The 26,544-nt window shown below is 42.0% G+C and overlaps 1 protein-coding gene and 1 pseudogene across 2 annotated transcripts in view; both read left to right on the plus strand.

Moving 5' to 3' along the window:
- PDE6A (phosphodiesterase 6A) overlaps window positions 1–26,544 on the plus strand; it is a 98,054-nt gene that overhangs the window by 16,591 nt on the left and 54,919 nt on the right. For both annotated transcript variants that reach the window (XM_003934007.4, XM_010344533.3), the window contains 2 exons: window positions 13,994–14,068; window positions 21,422–21,486. In XM_003934007.4, coding sequence (XP_003934056.2) covers window positions 13,994–14,068; window positions 21,422–21,486 — 140 coding nt within the window. The remainder of the gene's footprint in view (window positions 1–13,993; window positions 14,069–21,421; window positions 21,487–26,544) is intronic.
- Window positions 9,250–9,787, plus strand: LOC120363188 (serine/arginine-rich splicing factor 10 pseudogene; annotated as a pseudogene).

Raw genomic sequence — 26,544 nt, forward strand, 5'->3', positions numbered from 1 at the left:
AACAATCTATATTTTCCTTAGTCATTTGGAAAGAAAAAAAAATGTGCATGTAAAGAAAGCTGACGAGGTGATGAGGGTGAGTGATAAAGAAGTTTCCATGTGGGTTGAAAGTCCAGGAGAAAGTTGCCAACTTCAGGGATTCTCAAAAACTCTCCTGAAAGTTGCTTGTAAAGCTTTGCTGCGATTTATCTATTCCAGGGCTCACCCAGGCAATTGAAGTGGAGGCAGAGGCTGACATCTAGTCCCTCACATGCTCAGGGGCCAGATTTGGGGCAGATACAGCAGTTTAGGAGGTAGAGTTCAATGTAGCTTCCAGCAATGTTTTTTTAGATATGTTTCTCCAACTTCCCCATTCCTCTTTGTTTATTTGTTTCCGACTTTTGGGGCTGATCATTTTCTGCCTTGGAACAGAGTTTCAGAGTTATCTAAGTTTATTATCTCTTCTCCTGAAAACCGAAGGATTCCATCAGTTTCATTTTCTATGCCTCGTCATGCTGAGGACGGTGCCCAGGCCAAGGCAGACTCTCCAGATACATTGGATCAAGGGACTACATGGCTCACAGAATCTAGTCCAGAGGCTCCCAAACTTGGCGATTCATCAGAACCTTCTGATGAGCTGATTAAAAAATTGCTGAACTACATTTTCTGATAGTCTGCCATTTTTCACTTAATGTTTTACAAACATCTTTCCATGTCAGCACATATGAATTGTTTTTAATAAGCCTTTATATTGAAACAAAGGCCTGGCACAGTGGCTCACACCTATAATCTCAGCACTTTAGGGGATTGAGGTGGGAGGATGGCTCGAGGCCAGGAGTTTGAGACCAGCTTGGGCAACATAGTGAGACCTGTCTCTACAAAAAATAAAATAAAAATTAAAAAAGAAGCAGGCCAGGCACGGTGGCTCATTCCTGTAAGCCCAGCACTTTGGGAGGCCGAGGCGGGTGGATCACAAGGTTGAGAGATCGAGACCATCCTGGTCAACATGGTGAAACCCCATCTCTACTAAAAATACAAAAAATTAGCTAGGCATGGTGGCGCGTGCCTGTAATCCCAGCTACTCAGGAGGCTGAGGCAGGAGAATTGCCTGAACCCAGGAGACGGAGGTTGCAGTGAGCCAAGATCGCGCTATTGCACTCCAGCCTGGGTAACAAGAGTGAAACTCTGTCTCAAAAAAAAGGAAGCATAACATAGACACAGAAAAGGAACACTAATTATAGCTGCTGATATAACAGTTCAATGAGTGAATGTTGCCACGAAACCACCACCAAAATGAAGGAATAGAACACGACAAACAGCAACTCAGCAGCCTCCTTCATACCCTTTTCAGTATCTCCCACAGCCTCCTCCAGAAAGGTACCCACCATCTGACCTATAATACCACATTAGTTTTGCCTTGTTGAGGTTCATATAAATGGAATCCTACAATACACATGCTTTTGTGTTTGGCTTCTTTTGATTCATCCTTATTGTTTCATTTAGCACGAGTTCATTCATTATCATTCCTGTGGAATTTTCTATTATATGAATAATCCGCAACGTATTTATTCATTTCTACTGTTGGCGGACATTTGAGTTTTCAGATCTAGTCTATTATGAATATTGCTATTATGAACCCTCTGGTACATTAGTAGTACACAGTTGCACACTTTCTGTTAGGTATTTACCTGGGAGTAGAATTTCAAAGTATTAACCTTTAAGACATATTGCCCATCTGATTTTCAAAATGATTGTACCATTTTATATCCTCACAGCAACGTATAAAGGATTTCTTCATCAATACTTGGTATTATTATTCTTAGTAACTTTAGTCATTCTGGTGAGCATGTGTTTTATCTGTTTTATTATCAACGTGCATTCCTCTAATGACTGATGAGGTTGAATATTTTAAAATACGTTTATTGACCGTTTGGATATATTATTTTGTGAAGTGACTGTTCACATTTTTTCCCATTTAAAAAAATCACATTGCCTATTTTATCTCACTGATTTGTAGGAGTTCTTTGCAAATTCTGGGCACAAGTCCACTTTCAAATACATGGATTGCAAATAGTCATGTGCTACATAACGACATTTTGATCAGCAATGACCCCCATAGTCTGTGTCCCATATGATTACAATGGAGCTGAAAAATTTCTATTGCCTAGTGATGTTGTAGTGCAATGCATTCTTCACATTTGTGGTGATGCTGGTATTTTAAAAAAAAGAACCTATCGCTGCACTGCCAGTTGCATAAAAGTATAGCACATACAATTATGTGTTGTAGTACATAGTACTTCATAATAGAAAATTCTGCTACTGGTTTATGTATTTACTATACTACACCTTTCCCCCATTATTTTTGAGTTGACTCCTTCCACTTATTTATTTATTTATTTTTTAAGACGGGATTTCGCCATGTTGGTCAGGCTGGTCTTGAACTCCCGACCTCAGGTGATCCACTCGCCTTGGCCTCCAAAGTACTTGGATTACAGGCGTGAGCCACCACGCCCGGCCGTCCTTCCACTTATTAAAAAAAGAAAAAAATTATTGTGTTTTTAGTAGAGACAGGGTTTCACCATGTTGGCCAGGCTGGTAAAACAGCCTCAGGCAGGTCCTTCAGGAGATATTCTAGAAGAAGGCATTGTTATCATAGGAGATGAGAGCTCCATGCGGCCTTGAAGACTTTCCAGTAGGACAAGGTGTGGTGTGGCAGTGGAAGATGGTGATATTTATGATCCTGACCCAGTGCAGGCCTAGCCTAATGTGTGTGTTTGTGTCTTCGTTGTTTTTTTTTTTTTTTTTTTTTTAAAAAAAGACGAGGTTTCACCATGTTGGCCAGGCTGGTCTTGAACTCCTGACCTCAGGTGATCCGCCCGCCTTGGCCTCCCAAAGGGCTGAGATTACAGGTGTGAGCCACGCACCCAGCTGTGTCTTAGTTTTTAATAAAAAGTTTAGAAAGTAAACAAAAAATTTCAAGAGAAAAAAGCTTGTAGAACAAAGATATAAAGCAAATATTTTTGTTCTGATTCAAGCACCAAAAGCATAAAAAAGAAAAGAAAGTAACGAAATTTGCAATAATATTTTTAAAAGGAAAGTATTTTTTATAGCTGTACAATGTGTTTGTGTGTTAAGCTAAGTGTTATTACAAAAGAGTCAGAAGGTTTTTAAAAATAAAAAAATTTATAAAGCAAAATTTTTAAATTTATAAAGTAAAAAAGTTACAAGCCAGGCTTGGTGGCTCATACCTGCAATCCCAGCTACTCAAGAGGCTGAAGTGGAAGAACCGCTTGAAGTGAGGAGTCTGCATCTGCAGTGAGCTATGACGAGCAAGATCCTATCTCTAAATTAATTAATTAATTAAAAAGTACAGTAAGCTAAGGTTAATTTACTATTGAAGAAAGAAATTTTATTTTTGTTTTTGTTTTTGTTTTTGTTTTTGAGACGGAGTCTCGCTCTGTCATCAGGGCTGGAGTGCAGTGGCATGATCTAGGCTCACTGCAACCTCTGACTCCTGGGTTCAAGTGATTCTCCTGCCTCAGCCTCCCAAGTAGCTGGTATTACAGGCACCTGCCACTACACCCAGCTAAGTTTGTAAATGTTTAGTGGAGATGGGGTTTCACCATGTTGGCCAGGCTGGTCTCGAACTCCTGACCTCGTGATTTGCCTGTCTCAGCCTCCCAAAGTCCTGGACTGACAGGCGTGAGCCACCATACCCGGCCCAAGAAATTTTTAAAATACATTTAGTGTAGCCTAAGTGTACAGTGTTTATAAAGTCTATAATAGTATACAGTAATGTCCTAGGTAGGCTTTCCTATTCACTCACCACTCACCCAGAGCAACTTCCAGTCCCACAGGCTTCTTCATGCTAAGTGCCTTATACAAGTGTACAATCTTTCAACTTTTATACCTTATTTTTACTGTATCTTTTATGGTTAGCTATATTTAGATACACAAAAACTTGCCATTGTGTTGCAAATGCCTAGAGTATTACATACAGTAACATGCTGGACAGGCGTGTCAACTAGGAACAATAGACTACATGTAAGCTTAGGTGTTTAGTAAGCTATACAATTTGAGGTAATGCAAGTACACTCTATGATGTTCACACGATGACAAAATTGCCCAACACCACAAATACTTCTTGGAACATATCTCCATTGTTAAGTGATGCATGACTGTGTCTTCTTCTACTCTGTGCTTTTATTCTCTCTCTCTCTCTCTCTCTCTCTCTCTCTCTGTCTCTCTCTCTCTCTCTCTCTCTCTCTTTCTCTCCCTGTCTTTTTTTTTGGAGACGGAGTTTCACTCATCGCCCAGGCTGGAGTACAATGGTGTGATCTCGGCTCACTGCAACCTCCGTCTCCCGGGTTCAAGCGATTCTCCTGCCTCAGCCTCCCAAGTAGCTGGGATTACAGGCACCTGCCACCATGCCCAGCTAATTTTTGTATTTTTAGTATTTTGTATTTTTTGGTATATACATACATATATACCAATGGAACAAAATAGAGAATACAGAAAGAGACTCATATATATATATATATATATATATATATATATATGGGACATATATGGGACACACATATATATATATATGGGACATATATATATGGGACACATATATACTAATGAACAACAACAACAACAACACAATATATATACAGATATATATATATATATTTAAGACAGATAACTCACTCTTTTGCCCAGCATGGAGAGCTGTGGTATGATCTTGGCTCAATGCAACTCCCAGCCTCAAGCAATTCTCCTGCCTCAGTATCCCAAGTAGCTGGGATTACAGACATGTGCCACCACACCCAGCTAATTTGTGTGTTTTTAGTAGAGACGGGATTTCACCATGTTGTCCAGGCTGGCCTTCAACTCCTGACCTCAAGTGATCCACCCACCTTAGCCTCCCAAAGTACTAGGATTACAGGTGTGAGCCACCACGCCCAGCCTCCACTGGTATCTTTATCTATTATTCTGCAATACTATCCTGTCTTAATTTCAGTATATTTATAAAATATCTTGATATCTGGTAATGAAAAGACCTCTAAGTTTATTGTTATGTTAGACTTTTTCACCATGCTTTGCATCTCATACTTCTTTATGGGTTTTCCATCTTTTCGTATTTTTGCGCTTTAGTTTGAATATGTATCTGGATCCATCTTCTATTGATTACCCTTTTTTGTTTGTTTGTTTCTTTGAGACAGAGTCTCATTCTGTCACCCATGCTGGAATGCAGTGGCATGATGTTGGCTCACTGCAACTTCCACCTCCCAGGTTCAAGCGATTCTCATGCCTCAGCCTCCTGAGTAGCTGGGACCATGAGCATGGGCCACTATGCCCAGCTAATCTTTGCATTTTTAGTAGAGACAGGGTTCTGTCATGTTGGCCAGGCTGGTCTCAAACTCCTGACCTCAAGTGATCTGCCTGCCTCCACCTCCCAAAGTGCTGGGATTACAGGTGTGAGCCCACCTCTCTCTTCAACTATGTCTAATTGACAAACAATCTATTGAGTTCTTAACTTTCGGTATTTTTCAATTTTAGAATTTCTTATTTATTCTGTTTTTGTAGTTTCCAGTTCTCTGCTAAAGTTCTCTGTTTTGTACTTGATTCTTGGATATAATACTTACAGAGTAGTGGGAGATGTGAGGAAGATCTAGCTGTGACATCAGTCACACCATTGATTGCCAGTGTTGATTTGGCTGATCTGGCTGGCTAGGCGGGTGTCCCTTTTCTCTGTTGACTACTCCTGTGTTCCTGTCTTTGCAATCAGTCAAAGAGGGTGAACTTCCCCGACAGAGGAGAGTTGTTCTTGGATCAGCAGTATACGAGTAGCTGTGCTCTTCTGCTAGAATATCCAAACAAGCTCTCAAGAATAGTGAGAGGCTGGGTGCAGTGACATGCACCTATAGTACCAGCTACTCAAGAGGCAGAGGTGGGACAATGGCTTGAACCCAGGAGTTCAAGGCTGTAATGAGCCATGATCACACCACTGCACTCCAGCCTGCTGGGTGACAGAGTGAGACCCTAGCTCAAAAAAAAAAAAAAAAGGAGTGAGGAAAAATACTTTTTTTTTTTTTTTTTTTTTTTTTTTTAAGATGGAGTCTGGCTCTGTCATCCAGGCTGGAGTGCAATGGCGTGATCTCGGCTCACTGCAACTTTTGCCTCCCAGGTTCAAGTGATTCTCCTGCCTCAACTCCCAAGTAGCTGAGATTACAGGCACACATCACCACGCCTGACTAATTCTTGTATTTTTTAGTAGAGATAGGATTTTGCCTTGTTGGCCAGGCTGGTCTTGAACTCTTGACCTCAAGCGATACATCCATTTTGGCCTCCCAAAGGGCTGGGATTACAGGTGTGAGCCACTGTGCCTGGTCAAGGAAATAAACAATTTTAAAGTACCACCATTTTGAGAAGTTGCATTACCAGATACCAAATGTTCATATACATGGTTCATACTTTTCTGGGGTTTTGTTTGTTTGCTTGATCTTGTTGTTGTTGTTGTTGTTGTTGTTGTTGTTGTGTGTGTGTTTGAGTGTGAGATGGAGTCTTGCTCTGTCACCCAAGCTGGAGTGCAATGGCACGATCTCAGCTCACTGCAATCTCCACCTCCTGGCTTTAAGCCATTCTCCTGCCTCAGCCTCCCGAGTAGCTGGGACTACAGGCATGTGCCACCACGCCTGGCTAATATTTGTATTTTTGGTAGAGATGGGATTTCACCATGTTGACCAGGCTGGTCTTGAGTTCTTGACCTCGGGTGGTCCTCTCGCCTTGGCCTCCCAAAGTGCTGGGATTACAGGCATGAGCCACTGTACCTAGCCTGTTTGTTAGATATTAATAATAGCTCCTTAAGTGATTCTGTGCAGTTGGGCCACATACTGCTTTTGGGGAACCTCTGATTCTAGTGAAAACATTCATCTGATTAAAAAGAAATTTTCTAGAGGCAGGGTCTCACTATGTTGCCTAGGCTGGTCTCGAACTCCTGGCTCAAGCCATCCTTCCACCTTGGCCTCCTAACATGTTGGGGCTATAGGTGTGAGCCACCATGGCCTGCCTCAACTGATTTTTGTATACTTTTCTTTTTTTTTTGAGATGGAGTCTCCCTCTGTTGCCAGGTTGGAGTGCAGTGGCATGATCTTGGCTCACTGCAACCTCTGCCTCCCGGGTTTAAGCGATTCTCCTGCCTCAGCCTCCCAAGTGGCTGAGATTACAGGAGCCTGCCACCACACCTGGCTAATTTTTTGTATTTTTAGTAGAGACAGGGTTTCACCATGTTAGCTAGGATGGTCTCGATCTCCCGACCTGGTGATCCTCCTGCTTTGACCTCCCAAAGTGCTGGGATTACAGGCGTGAGCCACCACGCCTGGCCTTGTATACTCTTAATTCATAAATATCCTGCCAAATATTGCTAAGCTTAGCAACGTGCCCTTTGTTTCTCCTTCAGGAAGTAGCAAATGAATGAATTCATACAAATAAATGATTACTTTTTCATCAAAATAATTTCTGGCTGGTCTGAGTGGTGTTTGCACCTAATTAATCACAACCAGTTACAGATTTCTTTGTTCTCCACACTGCTTTACTTCACTAACCTAAAAAATTTAAAAAATTAAAAAAAATTAACATTTTTGTGTAATTGAATTCAGAGGACCCCATTCCAAATTTACCATTCCCAGTTTGCGGCAGGATTTGGTCTCAGGCTTAGGCCACTGTGTGCTGTAGTGATCTGTTCTCTGTTTATTTTAAAGTGCCCGCCTCTCAAAAGGGAAAACTGCTTTTGAGCAAAAATATTCTGAGCTGGTGTGGTGATACACACCTGTATGTAGTCTCAGCTGTTTTGGAGTCTGAGGCAGGAAGATTGTTCGAGCCTAAGAGTTTGAGACCAGCCTGGCAATATAGTGAGATCTCATCTCAAAAAAGCAACAAAAAGAGAGTACTGAACTTAGTCATCCTCAAAAGATTAAGCCATTTTGTCATTAGAAGTGGGCTATGAGGCTGGGCAGAGTGCCTCACACCTGTACTCCCCGCACTTTGAGAGGCTGAGTCAGGAGGATCAATTCAGCCCAGACATGCAAGAGCAGCCTGGGCAATATAGTGAGACTCTGTCTCTACAAAAAAAATTCCAAAAATTAGCTGGGCCTAGTGGCACATGCCTGTAGTCCTAGCTACTTGGGAGGCTAAGGAAGGAAGATTGCTTGAGTCCAGAAGGTTGAGGCTACAGTGAACCAGGATCACACCATTGCCCTCCAGCTTGGGTAACAGAGCAAGACCCTGTCTCCAAAAAGAAAGAAAAAAAAGTGTGAGATGAAAGCCAGAATAAATACAAGTAAGTGCTCTGGGCTGCCTACACTCTAAGAATCAGGTAGTTAAGATTTTACTTGAGCTATTGGCATTATGAAAAAAAGTTATTAAATCTGTTGATTTGTGCACTTTAAATGGACAATCAGATGACATGTGAATTATATCTCAATTAAGCTCTTAAGAAAGAAAGGAAGAAAGCGGGAGGGAGGAGGGGGATGGAAGGAAAGAGGGAGAGGTCATAGCCACGTCCAACTCGCCAGACAACCCCTTGTTTGACAACTTCTCTTCTCCTTGGGAAAATCTTTGGATCCACTCAGTGTTCGGCCGACATGAGGTATCAGGCCAATATATTTGTTCTTCTTCTGGGCTCCTCTAGCATTTATACTCTCCTTTCAGCGCTGTTTTGGTTCTTGCCTCATTTACTTCACTATTCATTACCTTCTTCATGAGAGAATACGCTCTTCCAGGATACAAACTGTGCCTTATTCACCTGTGTATACCCGGCAGCAAGCAGGTTGTGGGGCTCAGGTAGGGTCTCATTATATTTTCACCCATTACATTTTTTTTTTCTAAATTTTCATCTAGAATTAAGTTTCTTCCTGTTGTTGGTAGCCTCGAAAAAGAGCTCAAGTGGGGAGAAGGGCAAAGATGTGGACTCTGCATTTCATGTAGCTTCCCTTCTGCTCCTCTGGTATCAGAATAAGCAAACCACCGGGAAAGAACCGCTGCGGAGCCAGCTTTGCGCCGGGGTAGGAGGCGGGGAGTGGCGGCGGGAGTGAAGTCTCGCGAGAAGAGGCGGTTGCCGTCGCGGAGCTCTCTGGCTGTGTGTGTCTGAGGTTTCGGCGCCGCCGGAGCCGCGGACGGTTTGCTGACCCCGTTAGTGCGCCCGGCCGAGACACGCCGCCGCCCTGTCTCGCTACCTGCGTCCCCCAAACACGTCTCTGTTCGTCAGGAACGTGGCCGACGACACCAGCACCAAATCAGATGAAAGCCAAGGAAGGGAGGAATGTGTACAGTTCTTCACGCTATGATGATTGTGACAGATACAGACGTTCAAGAAGCCGAAGTTACGAAAGAAGGAGATCAAGAAGTGGGTCTTTTGATTACAACTATAGAAGATCGTATAGTCCTAGAAACAGTAGACCGACTGGAAGACCACGGCGTAGCAGAAGCCATTCCGGCAATGATAGATTCAAACACCGAAATCGATCTTTCCAATTCAAGATCTAAATCCAATTCAAGATCACGGCCCAAGTCCCAGCCCAAGAAAGAAATGAAGGCTAAATCACGTTCTAGGTCTGCATCTCACACCAAAGCTAGAGGCACCTCTAAAACAGATTCCAAAACACATTATAAGTCTGGCTCAAGATATGAAAAAGAATCAAGGAAAAAAGAACCACCTAGATCCAAATCTCAGTCAAGATCACAGTCTAGGTCTAGGTCAAAATCTAGATCAAGGTCTTGGACCAGTCCTAAGTCCAGTGGCCACTGATAGTATAAACCGCGGTCATTTTTAGGCATGTATCATTTACTCATAGTTTGATTTACTTAAATTATCAGGAATACAATGTTGCAATGATGCTTAAAAAACACTTGTTAGTTTTCCCTGTACCAGGCAATGGTTATAATTAAAATGATATGCTGTTGAGAAGCCACTCTTAAGAGTCCAGTTTGTTTAATGTTATGGGCAGCTACCAATTTGTGGTGTCTCTGTATATTTTTGTAAAGATTCTCATTTTTTTATGCTTGAAGCATTTGGTGAAAAGATGTTGGTTGACCATAATTTGCAACATTGTCTCATTAAAAATAAACTTTCATATTCATATTTGGTAGAACTGTTAACCTAGAAATGTAGCTTGCTAGTAAGATAGAGTGATAAAAGTGAAGTAGTAGCCACAGTACAGCACTGACTGCTCAGACACACTTAGGTTCAGGGTGGGCCTTTATGTCTTGTCAAAATGTCCAGGCCTAGCCGGGCGCGGTGGCTCGCGCCTGTAATCCCAGCACTTTGGGAGGTCAAGGCGGGTGGGTCATGAGGTCAGGCATTCGAGACCAGCCTGACCAACAGGATGAAACCCCCTCTACTAAAAATACAGAATTAGCTGGGCCTGGTTGTGCACGCTTGTAATCCCTGCTGTTTGGGAGGCTGAGGCAGGGGAATTACCAGAACCTGGGAGGTGACAGTTGCAGTGAGCCAAGATTACATCACTGCACTCCAGCCTGGGTGACAGAGTGAGACTCTGTCTCAAAAAAAAAAAAAAAAGTCTAGGCCCATGATAATTACTTATGATGAAGTGTGGATTAGTTCTTTTGTTAACCCCACTATCTTGGGGAATGATGCCAGCTGGGTTAGGTAGTATTTTCAGGAAGATTGAGTTTTTGGCTGAAACATGGAGCCTTCACTGCTTTTTTTCTGGTTCCTGTGAAGATTTGGAACATAGAAAACACAAAAACTTACCTTAAAATTTGAGCAGGTTGATGATGGCAAAAATAATTTTAAGGAGAAAGGAATATTCTTACATAGTTATTCTGAAGTTTAAGGAGAGTTGTTGACCATGATGTTGCTTAGTTTTCTTACTGCTGTTAGAAGGGAGTAAATTGTTTCAAAGTAGGTTTTGTGTGTGTGTGCATAGTGTAAAAGAACTGAAATTTTTTGATGCTTACAGCACTTGGCCTGTGCGTTTGTATCAAAATTTGCCTGCCTCTTTATGAGCGAGGCCTGCTTTTCACACCTCACTTTATTTAATATGAGGCAAGTTGAAAGACAACACTCATTCTAGGCGATTCTGTGGTGCCATGAAATTCAAAATAATTTTGGAAAAAGGATTAGTCAGTTTTAAGCGAGAGTCATATCTTCTGAGTTTTTGATTATCAGTGTAGTACCTGACTAAAAATGAAGTAATACCCTTAACCATTTATAATTTCTAGAATTTTTCTGAAAGATCGTTTTGGGGACAAAAGTGACTTGACATGTCCAATTTCCTTTCAGAATAAAAAGCTAGCATCTTTAAAAATCGGATTGCTTGCTTACAGATATAAGTAAGAATTATGGAGAAACAATTCCTGTTAGAGGATTACTTTTTTCAATTTTGGTTTTTGGAATCTAGGCTTTGCCTGTAAAGAATAAAACGATGGATTTAAAATACTGTTTGAGGAATGTGTTTAAAGGATCGATTATTCTAGAACCTTTGTATATTTGATAGTATTTCTAACTTTAATTTCTTTACTGTTTGCAGGTAATGTTCATGTTCTGCTATGCAATCATTTATATGCACGTTTCTTTAATTTTTTTAGATTTTCCTGGATGTATAGTTTAAACAACAAAAAGTCTATCTAAAACTGTAGCAGTAGTTTACAGTTCTAGAAAAGAGGAAAGTTGTGGGGTTAAACTTTGTATTTTCTTTCTTATAGAGGCTTCTAAAAACGTATTTTTATATGTTCTTTTTAACAAATATTGTGTACAACCTTTAAAACATCAATGTTTGGATCAAAACAAGACCCAGCTTATTTTCTGCTTGCTGTAAATTAAGTAAACATGCTATAATAAAAAGAAAATGAAGGGAAAAAAAAAAAAGAATAAGCAAACCACCATGGCAAACAGGTTCAAATGAGAGGAACGAGGAGGGCTTGGCATCCTACCCACAGAAACCCAGTGCTAACGGGTCACGGTTTGTCCCTGTATAGTAACAGATGAACGAAGAGAGAGGGCACTGGAGGATGGATGCTCCTCTGCCAGGCGCAGAGTTGACTCCACACAAGCTTTGTAGCTCTATGTGCAGAGGAAACCCATGAAGAAGTAGTGGGGAAGACCCTGTGTGGTTCGCAGTCGGCCTTTCCTGAGGCTTCATGATTGTGCAGCTCCTTTACTGGCTCTTTTTCCTCTTCCCTCTGCCTGTGTCTTGGCTACTTTTATTTATTTATGTTATTTATTTATTTATTTGAGACAGGGTCTCACTGTCACCCAGTCTGGAGTTCAGTGGTGCGAACTTAACTCGTTATAACCTCCCCCTCTCGGATTCAAGCAATTCTCCTGCCTCAGCCTCCTGAGTAGCTGGGATTACAGGCACACACCACCGTGCCTGGCTAATTTTTGTATTTTTGGTAGAGACAGGGTTTTGCCATGTTGCTCAGGCTGGTGTCAAACTCCTGGGCTCAAGTGATCCACCTGCCTTGGCCTCCCAAAGTACTGGGATTCTAGGCCTGAGCCACCACACCCAGCCTTGGCCAGTTTTAGACAAAACAAATTCAAAAGAGTTTATTTGAGCAAAGAACAATTCATGAATTGGGCAACCCTCAAAAACCAGAAGAGGTTCAACGAGCTCTGCTGCACGACATGGCCAGTGAGCTTTTATAGCTGAACACGGAAGTAAAATCTAGAAACGACATGATTAGGATTAGCTACAATAGGGCATTTGCCTTATTTGGGTATGGTTGGATCAATTGGGCTGCCTGTGATTGGTTGAAACTCGACCAATTTGTTAGAGTAATACACTCCTACATTGGGTTTTGGTTTGTTTGCCTACTGAGGTTGTTGTTTCGTAGGAACTCATTCTTACATGGGAATTGGAAGAACAGAGACAGCCTCAGGCTGAGGTACCTGCGTATTTTGCTTTAGCAGCCGCTTGGCTTACAGGTGTCAGCCTTTCTTATTGGATCCCAGATATAGGTCTATTGTCTGTATTTAGCATGATTTTTTTTCTTTCTTATTTGCAAAAATATTTTTCCCTGATTACAAAAGCAATAAAGTTTATTGTAAAAAATCCCTAAATAAATTACAGTCTGACTCCAATCACTCAGAGAAAACCACTTGTTAATACTTAGTTGCGGGCCAGGTGTGGTGGCTCATGCCTGTAATTCCAGTACTTTGGGAGGCCACGGTAGGCAGATCACCTGAGGTCTGGAGTTTGAGATCAGCCTGGTCAACATGGTGAAACCATATCTCTACTAAAAATACAAAAATTAGCTGAATACGGTGGCACACACCTGTAATCCCAGCTACTCGGGAGCCTGAGCCAGGAGTATCACTTGAACCAGGAGATGAAGGATGCAGTGAGCTGAGATAGAGCTGCTGCACTCCACCCTGGGCAACAAGCAAGACCCTGTTTCCAAAAAAAAAATTTTGTTGTAAATGTATTCACAACATTTTCTATGCATAATTGAACATTAGGGTCATATGATATGTTCTCTGTAGCCTCTCACATATTTCACTTGTCAGTGGGTCATGGGCATCTTTTCAATCAGCACACACACATCTGTGACGTCATTGTTAATAGATACGCCATTTGATTTAATAAGTCCTTTCTTGTTGGGCAATTAGATTATTTACAATTTTTCACTGCTATAAATGATACTGCTTGGAACATTGTTTTAGCTAAACCTTTGAGCACGTCTTTAGCATGGTCTTAAGGTAAATTTCTTAGCCATAGAGATCCTACTTTTCCTCTCATGTCCAGTAACACTGAGGGTGCCCCAATTCAGCTCTCATGTTTTTGGCTAATGACTAGACGGGCCCAGTTCAGCAATATTTTGAAGGGCAAATGTGATATTTTCTAACTGTAGCGAATCTTACTGCCTTTCCAAGTTTAGTTTTCATGAACTCTTCTCACTTTCTAAATTTCAGTGTTAGCTGACTCATAGAGGTGGGACTTCTTAATCTCTTTTTCTTGATCTCTTTTCAAAACATGTAATTATTGTTTTTTTTTTTCATCCCTAGGAATTTTTTGATGTGTGGCCGGTTCTCATGGGTGAAGTTCCACCTTATTCTGGGCCCAGGACTCCGGATGGAAGAGTAAGTTCTCTCTGGCCTTTTCAATATGATCTGATGTTTAGTATATTCAAATGCAAGACACAGTAAACTCTGTTGAAGGGCATTTTTTTTTTTTTATCATATAGGTATTTGTCTTTGGGTTAGGCTGTCTCCCTTGAAGTTAAAATAATCCCTCATGATCAACAGCAGACAGGTGCTAAAAAGTCAAATAAAACGACAGAGAGAAAAAAAGTGAAAAACAACAATAATTCCTCATAATTGCCATGTCCTATTATCTGCAAATTTCCTACCTTCCTTCCTACCTTCCTACCTTCCTTCCTTCCTACTGTACTAACAAGAAGCAAAATGTTTAATATCTTACTGGGATTTCACAGTAACGTGTTGGGTAGACCAAACAGGGACCAACATACTCATTCCACAGCTGAGGAAAGAGACCCAGAAAGGTCAAGCAACCTATTCAAGGCTTCACCTTGCAGGAATTTAGAGTTACAGACAACATGAGCTGAGAAAACCTTTACATCTAGTCTATAATATACAAATTGGTAGCCAGCCCATTCTAGCTGATAGATATACTTGCTTGACTACATAGGTTTTAAAATTTTGGTTTTCTTTCTTTTTCTCTTGTATTGTTTCTTTCTCTCTCTCTCTCTCTCTCTCTCTCTCTCTCTCTCTCTCTCTCTCTCTCTCTCTCCCCCCCCCCCTTTTTCTCTCTTAGATAGGGTCTTGGTATGTTGCTTAGGCTGGTCTTGACCACCTGTGCTCGAGTGATCCTCCTGCCTTGGCCGCCCAAAATGCTGGGGTATTGGTGGCTAACCCTTAAAAATCAAAGTACTACCCATAAATATCTGAATTCTCAGTTTCTTTTGAAAAGATGGATGACTAATCAAAACTGGACCCACAATCCAGCAGGGCGAATTTGATTGGAGCCGAGTTACAGCTGTCTCCTTGGGATATGGCCTGTGCTCTCTAGTTCGCCACAGTCCTCACCACTCTCTCTTTTTGAGACAGAGTTTTGCTCTTGTCACCCAGGCTAGAGTGCAATGGCACAATCTCGGCTCACTGCAACCTCTGTTTCCTGGGTTCAAGTGATTCTCCTGCCACAGCCTCCCAAGTAGCTGGGATTATAGGCACCTGCCACCACTGCTGGCTAATTTTTGTATTTTTAGTAGAGATGGGGGTTTCACTACGTTAGCCAGGCTGGTCTTGCACTCCTGACCTCAGGTGATCCACCCACCTTGGCCTCCCAAAGCGCTGCGGTTACAGGCTGAGTCAGCACTCCCAGCCCCCACCACTCTGGCTTATGTACACCTGCATCCTGCTCTCTTTTGTTTTTATCAGACCTCTCTAGGCATTTTAGTTTCTGACCTCTGGTCTCATCCAATTGCAGCATTTTATTTTATTTGTTTTTATTTATATTTTTTATATAGAGATGAGGTCTTGCTATATTGCCCAGGCTGGTCTTGAACTCCCGGCCTCAAGTGATACTCCTGCCTTGGCCTCCCAAAGTGCTGGGATTGCAAGCAGAAGCCACCACACCTGGCCTAAAATTTGGCCCTTTAAAATTCCCTCTGCCTTCTAACATCCCTCTCACGCTCTATCTGCCATATTCACTTAGAAATACAGCTTTTGTCTGAATTCCAATCAATTGATATTCCGAAATGTTAGGTCTGAAGCCTCACAATGTCAGCTACATCTTGCTTTACCTCCTTTTAAAAATAAAATGGTGTCTGTATGTTTTAAGTATTTAAAAGTTACACAGGCTAATTAGGCTTCATCAAAAAAAAAAAATAGCAGTCTTTTAAAAAGTGGTATATTTCCATGGGTATTTGTGGTTCTTTCAAAGCTTCTGTGGCAGCTGCTCAGGTAGAAGGTAACAAAGGTACTCTTGATGGCTCAGTTTTGACTTTGTGGAGGCTGGTGAATTTGTACATGAATATGTACTTAAAGACAACTTGACTAAGCTACAGTGTGTGGAAAAAAACCAAAAATCCTAGTTACCCAAAGTACAATGATCTTTTTGTTACTTTTGGGAAAGAAAATGGATTCTCCTGCAGGATTCAAAAAATATATATATATATATATATATATATATATATATATATCCATTTATTTTTTTGAAAAGGACTCTCTGTTGGCCAGACTGGAGTGCAGTGGTGTGATCTCAGCTCACTGCAACCTCCACCTCCTGGGTTCAAGCAATTCTCCTGCCTCAGCTTCCTGAGTAGCTGGGATTATAGGAGCCCACCACTACGCCTGGCTAATTTTTGTATTTTAAGCGGAGACAAGGTTTCACCATGTTGGCCAGGCTGGTCTCAGACCCCTGACTTCAAGTGATCTGCCTGCCTCGGCCTCCCAAAGTGCTGGGATTACAGGCCTAAAAATATCCATTCCTAACCTTTCTAAAGAGTCTTGTGGGAATCCCTGGGTAGGATAGCAGCCAGGCCCAGGAAGCCCGGGGCCTGCCGGGAGTACAGTGAGCAGCACAGGCCCAAGGACAGGTGGCCCTAAAGCAAGACAAAGATGTCAAGAAGGTCCTGGAACTCTGCCTCCTACCCCTCCCAGGCAGAAACTTAACTCCTAGGGGATAATGCTGCCACCGTTGCTTTCTAGAACTGTTTATAAGGTACAACTTGACTATTTAAAAATATTTTTAAGAAAATTTGTTTTGCCAGAATTAAGAAAATGTGTAATCCCAGAAACTTTGGGAGGCTGAGGCTAAAGGATTACTTAAGGCCAGGAGTTCAAGACCAGCCTGGGCACAAAGCTAGACTTTGCCTCTAAATAAATAAATAAATAAAGTCTGGGTACAGTGGCTCATGCCCGTAATCCCAGCATTTTGGGAGGCTGAGATGGGTGGATTGCCTGGGGTTAGGAGTTCAAGACCAGCTTGGCCAACACAATGAATCCTCATCTCTGCTAAAAATACAGTCAGCCAGGTATGGTGGTGGGCATCTGTAATTCCAGCTACTAGGGAGGCTGAGGCAGGAGAATCGCTTGAACTTGGGAGGGGGAGATTGCAGTGAGCTGAGATCACGCCATTGCACTCCAGCCTGGGCAACAAGAGTGAAACTCCAAACTCCACCTAAAAAAGTTTTTTAAAAAGTAGCCTGGTGTGGTGACACGTGCCTGTAGTACCAGCTACTCAGGAAGCTGAGATAGGAGGATTGAGCCTGGGAAACTGAGGTTCCAGTGAGCCGAGGTTGTGCCACTGCACTCCAGCCTGGGCGACAGAATGAGACCCTGTCTCAAAAAATGTAAATAAATAAATAAAAAATATGAAAAAAGAAAATTTGTATGTTGAAAAACTAATAACATGAGCACAGTGAAAAGCTCACTCCATAGGAAATCAAGCCCCACTTCTTCCTGGTCAGCCTCCGCAAAGCGACTGCTGTTAGCAAACTCTCTTTCCAGGAATGTTTATGTATATCCAGATATTCGTGGAGAAGTATACATATTCCACCACCACCACCACCCGCTATGCATGCTATGATTCTATTTTGTGCCTTGCTTTTTCCACTTAACTGAATATTTTGTCATGTTTCCCTAGCAGCACAGACGCAGAGATCACACGCTGGAAACATGGTATCCACTGTACCACTAACTCCTAATAAGAGACCTTACATCATTTCCAGCCTTTTTTTTTTTTTTTTTTTTTTTTTTTGAGACAGAGTTTTGTTCGGTCTCCAGGCTTGAGTGCAGTGACGCTATCTCGGCTCACTGCAATCTCCACCTCCTGGGTTCAAGCAATTCTCCTGCCTCAGCCTCTTGAGTAGCTGGGACTAGAGGCGCGTGCCACCACACCCAGCTAATTTTTGTATTTTTAGTAGAGACGGGGTTTCACCATACTGGCCAGGCTGGTCTCAATCTCCTGACCTCGTGATCCAACCTCATTGGCCTCCCAAAGTGCTGGGATTACAGGTGTGGCTTTCCGGAGGCTGGTGAATTTGTACATGAATTTGGCCTTAAAGACAACTTGACTGAGCTACAGTGTGTGGGAAAAAAAAAAAGCCTAGTTACCCAAAGTACACTGATCTTCTTGTTACTTTTGGGAAAGAAAATTGATTCTCTTATGGGATTCAAAAAAAAAAAAATGTCCATTTCTTTTTTTGAGATGGACTCTCTGTTGCCCAGGCTGGAGAGGAGTGGCCCTTCTCTAGACTTTTTAAAGCAGTCTAGCTAAGACCCCCAGATGGGGCAAAGAATGCTTTTACTCACATTTGGGAGTATATCTCTAGGATCCATTACCACATGTAAGTCAAAGAATATGTCTATTTTGATCTTTGAGAGAGATTGCTAACTAATCATAATCTTAGAATCGTAGCTGGGAGGGACTTTATGGATTACCTAATACAATTTTCTTTCTCCCCCACTGTCCTTTGAACCTTAGAGTTCCCAGTAGCTGCCTTAACCAGGGGTTAATGGAAAAGGAAGAGGACAGGAAAGGGAGTGAGAGAGGGCAAAGCTGCAGGGCCTTTCTGTGCCCAGCCCTGATTCCATTAGGACAGTTTTATATGATTCGTTTCCATGCTTTTCTCGGGGAAAGAGAGCTGCTACTCAACAGCAGCAGCAAACACATACCACTGATCTCATTTCACAGCCAGAGAAACTGAGGCCCACAGAACACACAGAGTAGAACCGAGACTCGCTCGAGGTCGAGTTTCAGCTCCATGTCATTTATCATGCTTCAGGGTTCATCTAGTTTCCCCTTGAATGCTTCCTATTTTAGGGAGCTCACTACCCCTGGGGGTAGCCTATGCAATTGGAGCGACTGTAACTTCTGTGTTTTGTTTAGGCAGAGCTTGCCTCCTGGAAGTGTTCAGTCAGTGCAGCCACCACACTGCTAGGAGGCTTTGAGCAGCAGAGCCTCTCCCTTATGAGTCGAAAGGTCACCTTTGCTGATTGCCTGTCAACCAAACGGGCCTTCAGACATCCTTAACTGGTTCAGGAATTCCTCTCTGTGGAGGTTCTGAGTCAGGAGGCCTGGGGTGGAGCTCAGGTATCTGCACTGAAACCTCTAAGGAGGTACTTCTCAAAATACCTGTAGTCAGGGAACAGTTTGTGTTTTCTTTTTAAATAAAATTTTCTTTCTTTCTTTTTTTTTTTTAGTGAGAAACACACTCAAGAAAGGGGAGTGCGGGTGTACTCGAGGGAGTGAGTCACTCCTCCAATATGTTTTGATTGCTACTTCTAAAAATATGATAAAATATATTCCTAGATCGCTTCTTGGTTTTTTGGCTAAGATCAAGTGTAAAATATGTTCCTAGAAAAACAAAATTGTATAAATACAGACAAAATATAAACCTTGCTTCATGCCACTGCATTTGCACTCCAGCCTGGGGACAGAGCAAGACTCCAACTCAAATATATATATATATATATATATATATATATATATATATATATATACACAGTTCTGGTTTTATCTTCTCCTAAAATAATAAATAGTTTGCAGACTGGCACTGGTCCAGGGATTACACTCTGAGCAACCTTGTTCAAGGTGACAGTGTTGCAGACAGTAAAACACTAAGCTGTGAACCTGAAGTGACATAGAGGAGGAGCACTGAGCTGGGAATTAAGGACCCAGGTTCTGATTTGGGTTCACTGTCTTGCTACAAGCAAGTCCTTTCCTCTCTCTGCGTCTCAGCTTTCTCATTTGTGAAACAGTTGCTCATCACACTTGGGCAAACAGAGGTCCTAAGGAAAAGGTAATAGAATCTCCCCTGGAGAGCTAGGGGAATGGAGCCACACGCCAGCATCCAATTGCATGCTAGAGAGCAATGTAATGGAAGAGATCTACTTTAAGAGAATGGGAATTTTAATGATGCAAGGAGGTGGGAGGGATGGAAGAGGCAGAAAGTTAGTTTGGAGGCATGAAGCATGATTGAGAAGGTAGATCTGAAGGGATGACACAGCAAAGAGAACAGCTGAGTGTAGGCATGAGGAGAAAGGGGGCCGTACCATAGAGATGCACCCTGCGTGGAGGATGGCTGACTAGCTCTGATTTTAAATGGGATGGGAACCTCCTGACCACTTCCCCAGCTCCCTAGATTCTGGCAGCTTCTTTATCTCTTTCTTCCTGCACTTATCAAAGTCAAAATTAAAATGCAGAGATGAATCTCTAAACTTAATGTTTTGGGGCAAAGGAAGACTTGCAAATTCGGGGTGTACACGCAGATTAAGTAGTCTTTGTATGTCCAAGGAACAAAGGGAAGGTAGAAGGTTTTATAAAAAAGAGAAATGAGGCTGGGCATGGTGACTCATGCCTGTCATCCCAGTGCTTCGGGAAGCCAAGGCAGGAGGATCACGTGAGCTCAGGAATTCAAGGCTGCAATGAGCCATGATTGCACCACTGCACTGCAGCCTGGGTGATGGAACAAGATCCTGTGTCTAAAGAAAAAAGAGAAATATTACTCTTTGAGAAAGTTCATCAACACTAGTAAGGGTCTAGGGAGCTGGCAAATTTTGACTGATGAGTGATGACGGTGGGTAAAATTAATTTTAGAGCTGTAGCAAGTTGTATCAGCAACTGTCAGATAAAACTGGTTTTGAGTTACAGCAGGTAGTGTAAGCGCCAGGCATGCAGAGAATTCTGTTCTGGGAACAAAGCTATGTGTCCTGAGTACTTTTTTGCCCCCTGGCTTCTTCACTCTCTTTTATTTGGGTATGACAAAAATGTCCCAATTTGTGTGATCAGCTTGCACACACTCAACCTCCAGATCCTCTTGGAGAATTTCCTATTCCTCTTCCCAGCCTCAGATTCCAAACTCTGCCTGGTCACTGTGAGCTGGCTCCAAGGTGGAGCATGCTGAATCCTAAGAATCAGCAGAGGACAAGGAGCACCAGAAGGCAGCCCAAGCACATCCTTGGAGGGAGTTATGGCCAGGCTTGACGCTTTCTGAAAATCATGGGGCAAAATATGTACAACTACTATCTATCAATAAAAACATCAATTTATTAAAACAACAACAAAAACCATAGGGCATATGATGGTAAAAGAACAAAGTCTGTTTCAGGAACTTACTCCTGTTGAACTTCTATTTGACCCTTAAAGGCAAAATTTTTTGGCTGGGCGCAGTGGCTCATGCCTGTGATTCCGGCACTTTGGGAGGCCAAGGCAGGCGGATCACGAGGTCAGGAGTTTGAGACCAGCCTGGCCAATATGGTGAAACCCTGTCTATACTAAAACTACAATTAGCTGAGTGTGGTGGTGTGCGCCTATAATCCCAGCTACTCAGGAGGCTAAGGCAGAATAACTGCTTGAACCTGGGAGGTGGAGGTTGCAGTGAGCCAAGATCACACCATTGCACACCAGCCTGGGCAACAAAGCAAGACTGTGTCTTTAAAAAAAGGTATAATTTTTCTTTCTTTTGCCAGGAAATTAACTTTTACAAGGTCATTGACTACATCCTACATGGCAAAGAAGACATCAAAGTAATCCCGTAAGTTTCACCTGTCTAAAGACAAAATGATAACAAATTCAGGTTAAAGATCTCAGTTGGTTTTGACGGTGATTCTAGAAGTGGGCAACATTTCATTCCATAAGCGTTCTGATAAGGTTGGCTTTATAGACAGAGAAGCACTGAAGAAAGCCAAGCAAAGATCAAAGAACATGGTAGTCATTTTAAAGATACTTTTATAAGGTGGGAGAGGGAGATAGAACAATGGAAAACTAACTGATTAACTAATATCAGGTTTCTGCTTTTTTTTTTTTTTTTTGGTGTAAGGATTAAAGCAAAGGAACTTCATTATCATGCCTATTAAGGACTGGAACTGGTCTTTTAAGGAAATTGGCTTTTACCTCTCTCCCAATTGCTAAGAGGATCAGAAAACAACTTAGTTTAGGTTTGGTGAGGTGGAACGTTATCATGGGTGACTCCATGCTGATTTTTAGTCTGGTTTGTTGCAGCTTAGTGCAGAGCTTCATCCAAAACAAGGGCCTCCTATAGCTTTTATTTTAACACATCTCAAAGCATGGAAAACTGCAGGTACGTTATCAACTTCCAAAAGATACTCATTCCAAGATCAACACTGGCCAAATCCAATGAGGCCCCACAGTTTGTTAGAGGCAGGGAGAGTGGGAAGAAGGCAGCATGAGATGGTAGAGAGACTCAGAGGGTGGGCAGTGAGCCCCAAGTAAGGGGAAGACTTGATCAGAGGCTTGATGAGGCCAACAGTTGGCCAGAATGTGAGCCAGGTGCTCTGAGTCCCAGTCTCATATCCAGTGCCAGTAAGTGGTCTGTCTGGACCTCAGGGTCCCATGTATAGAATGAGACTGGGATGAAATCATGGATTTTCAACTGGTTTCTGCAGGGCTACTCTTCCAGTATATGAAGGAGGCAAAGCAAAAGCAGGAAGCTGCAAAGGAACTGACTCAGCCCCCATGGAAAGCCTGTTGTCAATGTGCTCTCATATGTGACCGAGGAGGACAGTGAAAATAAAAGGAAAGAATGCTCTCAGCGCTGCGTCTATGCAGCTGGGACTCAACGACCATTAGAAGATTTGAACAGTTGCAAACTTTTTAAATATAGGCTTATACTTTCTTGGGTTGGTAGATGATTCTCAAAAACCTAGTTACCTTCTTCTCTGAATCCTCTCCATGTGCTAAGAGCCACATCCATGGTTCTGTCTTGAGACATGGCTCTTTCTCAACTTAATTGCTGAAGCCTTAAAGCTGTAATTAGGTTCTGTGGGAGAGCCACACCTTTAGTCTCATCTCCCATGGCAATTTTGTCCAACAGAAGGGATTTACTGTATGCCACCTTAATCCTCAAACAGTGGGTGTGATAAGCCATTCAGTTTGGGCATCAGACCAAACTGTAATAATCCCGTCACCCAGATAAACAAGTTCTCAGGGTTATCTCTTACTGGTGAGGATGAGAAGTTGCCTCAAGTTCCTCAATTTCTAGGTTATCTCTATTTCTTTATTCCTGCCTGCATAAAGACTGATTCCCTTATTTTATTCTCTTTCACTCTTTTTTTTTTGATATGGAGTCTAGCTCTCTCTCCCAGACTGTAGTGTAATGGCCCAATCTCAGCTCACTACAACTTTCACCTCCCATGTTTAAGCAATTCTACTGCCTCAGTCTCTCGAGTAGCTGGGATTACAGGCGAGCACCACCACACCCAGCTAATTTGTGTATTTTTAATAGAGATGGGGGTCTTGCCAAGTTGACAAGGCTGGTCTTGAACTCCTTTTTTTTTTTTAATTGCATTTTAGGTTTTGGGGTACATGTGAAGAACATGCAAGATTGTTGCATAGATACACACATGGCAGTGTGGTTTGCTGTCTTCCGTCCCCTCACCTGTATCTGTCATTTCTCCCCATGCTATCTCTTCCCACCTCCCCACCCCACCGTCCCTCCCCCATTTCCCCCCAACGGACCCCAGTGTGTAGTGCTCCCCTCCCTGTGTCCATGTGTTCTCATTATTCAACACCCGCCTATGAGTGAGAATATACGGTGTTTGATTTTCTGCTCTTGTGTCAGTTTGCTGAGAATGATGGTTTCCAGGTTCATCCATGTCCCTACAAAGGACGTGAACTCATCGTTTTTGATGGCTGCGTAATATTCCATGGTGTATATGTACCACATTTTCCCTATCCAGTCTATCATCGTTGGGCATTTGGGTTGGTTCCAGGTCTTTCCTATTGTAAACAGTGCTGCAATGAACATTCGTGTGCATGTGTCCTTGTAGTAGAATGATTTATAATCCTTTGGATATATACCCAGTAATGGGATTGCTGGGTCAAATGGGATTTCTATTTTTAGGTCCTTGAGGAATCGCCACACTGTCTTCCACAATGGTTGAATTAATTTACATTCCCACCAACAGTGTAAAAGTGTTCCTATTTCTCCACATCCTCTCCAGCATCTGTTATTTCCAGATTTTTTAATGATCGCCATTCTAACTGGTGTGAGATGGTTTTTGATTTGCATTTCTCTGATGACCAGTGATGATGAGCATTTTTTCATATGTTTGTTGGCCTCCTGTATGTCTTCTTTTGTAAAGTATCTGTTCATATCCTTCGCCCATTTTTGAATGGGTTTGTTTGTTTGTTTCTTGTAGATCTGCTTTAGTTCTTTGTAAATTCTGGATATCAGCCCCTTGTCAGATGGGTAGACTGCAAAAATTTTTTCCCATTCTGTTGGTTGCCGATTCACTCTACTGACTGTTTCTTTTGCCGTGCAGAAGCTGTGGAGTTTGATTAGGTCCCATTTGTCTATTTTGGCTTTTGTTGCCATTGCTTTTGGCGTTTTGGTCATGAAGTCCTTGCCTACACCTATGTCCTGAATGGTTTTGCCTAGATTTTCTTCTAAGGTTTTTATGGTGTTAGGTCTGATGTTTAAGTCTTTAATCCATCTGGAGTTAATTTTGGTGTAAGGTGTCAGGAAGGGGTCCTGTTTCTGCTTTCTGCACATGGCTAGCCAGTTTTCCCAATGCCATTTATTAAACGGGGAGTCCTTTCCCCATTGCTTGTTTTTGTCAGGTTTGTCGAAGATCAGATTGTTGTGGGTATGCTGTATTTCCTCTGAGGCCTCTGTTCTGTTCCATTGGTCTATATCTCTGTTTTGGTACCAGTACCATGCTGTTTTCATTACTGTAGCCTTGTAGTATAGTTTGAAGTCCGGTAGTGTGATGCCTCCTGCTTTGTTCTTTTTGCTTAGAATTGACTTGGCTATGCGGGCTCTCTTTTGGTTCCATATGAAGTTTAAGGTGTTTTTTTCCAGTTCTGTGAAGAAGGTCATTGGTAGCTTGATGGGAATAGCGTTGAATCTGTAAATTACTTTGGGCAGTATGGCCATTTTCACGATGTTGATTCTTCCTAACCATGAACATGGAATGTTTCCCCATCTGTTTGTATCCTCTCTTATTTCGTTGAGCAATGGCTTGTAGTTCTCCTTGAAGAGGTCCTTTACGTTCCTTGTTAGTTGTATTCCTAGGTATTTTATTCTCTTTGTAGCAATTGTGAGTGGCAGTTCGTTCTTGATTTGGCTCTCTTTAAGTCTATTACTGGTGTATAGGAATGCTTGTGATTTTTGCACGTTGATTTTGTATCCTGAGACTTTGCTGAAGTTGTTTATCAGTTTCAGGAGATTTTGGGCTGAGATGATGGGGTCTTCCAGATATACAATCATGTCATCTGCAAATAGAGACAATTTGATTTCCTCCTTTCCAATTTGGATACCCTTTATTTCTTTTTCTTGCCTGATTGCTCTGGCTAGAACTTCCAGTACTATATTGAATAGGAGTGGTGAGAGAGGGCATCCTTGTCTAGTGCCAGATTTCAAAGGGAATGCTTCCAGTTTTTGCCCATTCAGTATGATATTGGCTGTTGGTTTGTCATAAATAGCTTTTATTGTTTTGAGATACGTTCCGTCAATACCTAGTTTATTGAGGGTTTTTAGCATAAAGGGTTGTTGAATTTTGTCAAAAGCCTTCTCTGCATCAATTGAGATAATCATGTGGTTTTTGTCTTTGGTTCTGTTTATGTGGTGAATTACGTTTATGGACTTGCGTATGTTGAACCAGCCTTGCATCCCCGGGATGAATCCTACTTGATCATGGTGGATGAGCTTTTTGATATGCTGTTGCAATCGGTTTGCCAGTATTTTATTGAAGATTTTTGCATCTATGTTCATCATGGATATTGGCCTGAAATTTTCTTTTCTTGTTGAGTCTCTGCCGGGTTTTGGTATCAGGATGATGTTTGTCTCGTAAAATGATTTGGGAAGGATTCCCTCTTTTTGGATTGTCTGGAATAGTTTCAGAAGGAATGGTATCAGCTCCTCTTTGTATGTCTGGTAGAATTCACCTGTGAACCCATCTGGACCTGGGCTTTTTTCTGGGTGGTAGGCTCTTTATTGCTGCCTCGACTTCAGACCATGTTATTGGTCTATTCAGGGTTTCGGCTTCTTCCAGGTTTAGGCTTGGGAGGATGCAGGTGTCCAGGAATTTATCCATTTCTTCCAGGTTTACTAGTTTATGTGCATAGAGTTGTTTGTAATAATCTCTGATGATGGTTTGGATTTCTGTGGAATCTGTGGTGATATCCCCTTTATCGTTTTTTATTGCATCAATTTGGTTATACTCTCTTTTCTTTTTTATTAATCTGGCTAGTGGTCTGTCTATTTTGTTGATCTTTTCAAAAAACCAGCTCCTGGATTTATTGATTTTTTGAAGAGTTTTTTGTGTCTCTATTTCCTTCAGTTCTGCTCTGATCTTAGTTATTTCCTGTCTTCTGCTAGGTTTTGAGGTTTTTGATCTTGCTCCTCTAGCTCTTTCAATTTTGATGATAGGGTGTCAATTTTAGATCTCTCCTTTCTTCTCATGTGGGCACTCGTTGCTATATATTTTCCTCTAGAGACTGCTTTAAATGTGTCCCAGAGATTCTGGTATGTTGTGTCTTCGTTCTCATTGGTTTCGAAGAACATCTTTATTTCTGCCTTCATTTCATTGTTTATCCAGTCAACATTCAAGAGCAAGTTGTTCAGTTTCCA

Source organism: Saimiri boliviensis, chromosome 1 (genome assembly GCF_048565385.1).
Source record: "Saimiri boliviensis isolate mSaiBol1 chromosome 1, mSaiBol1.pri, whole genome shotgun sequence".
NCBI classification, from domain to species: domain Eukaryota; kingdom Metazoa; phylum Chordata; class Mammalia; order Primates; family Cebidae; genus Saimiri; species Saimiri boliviensis.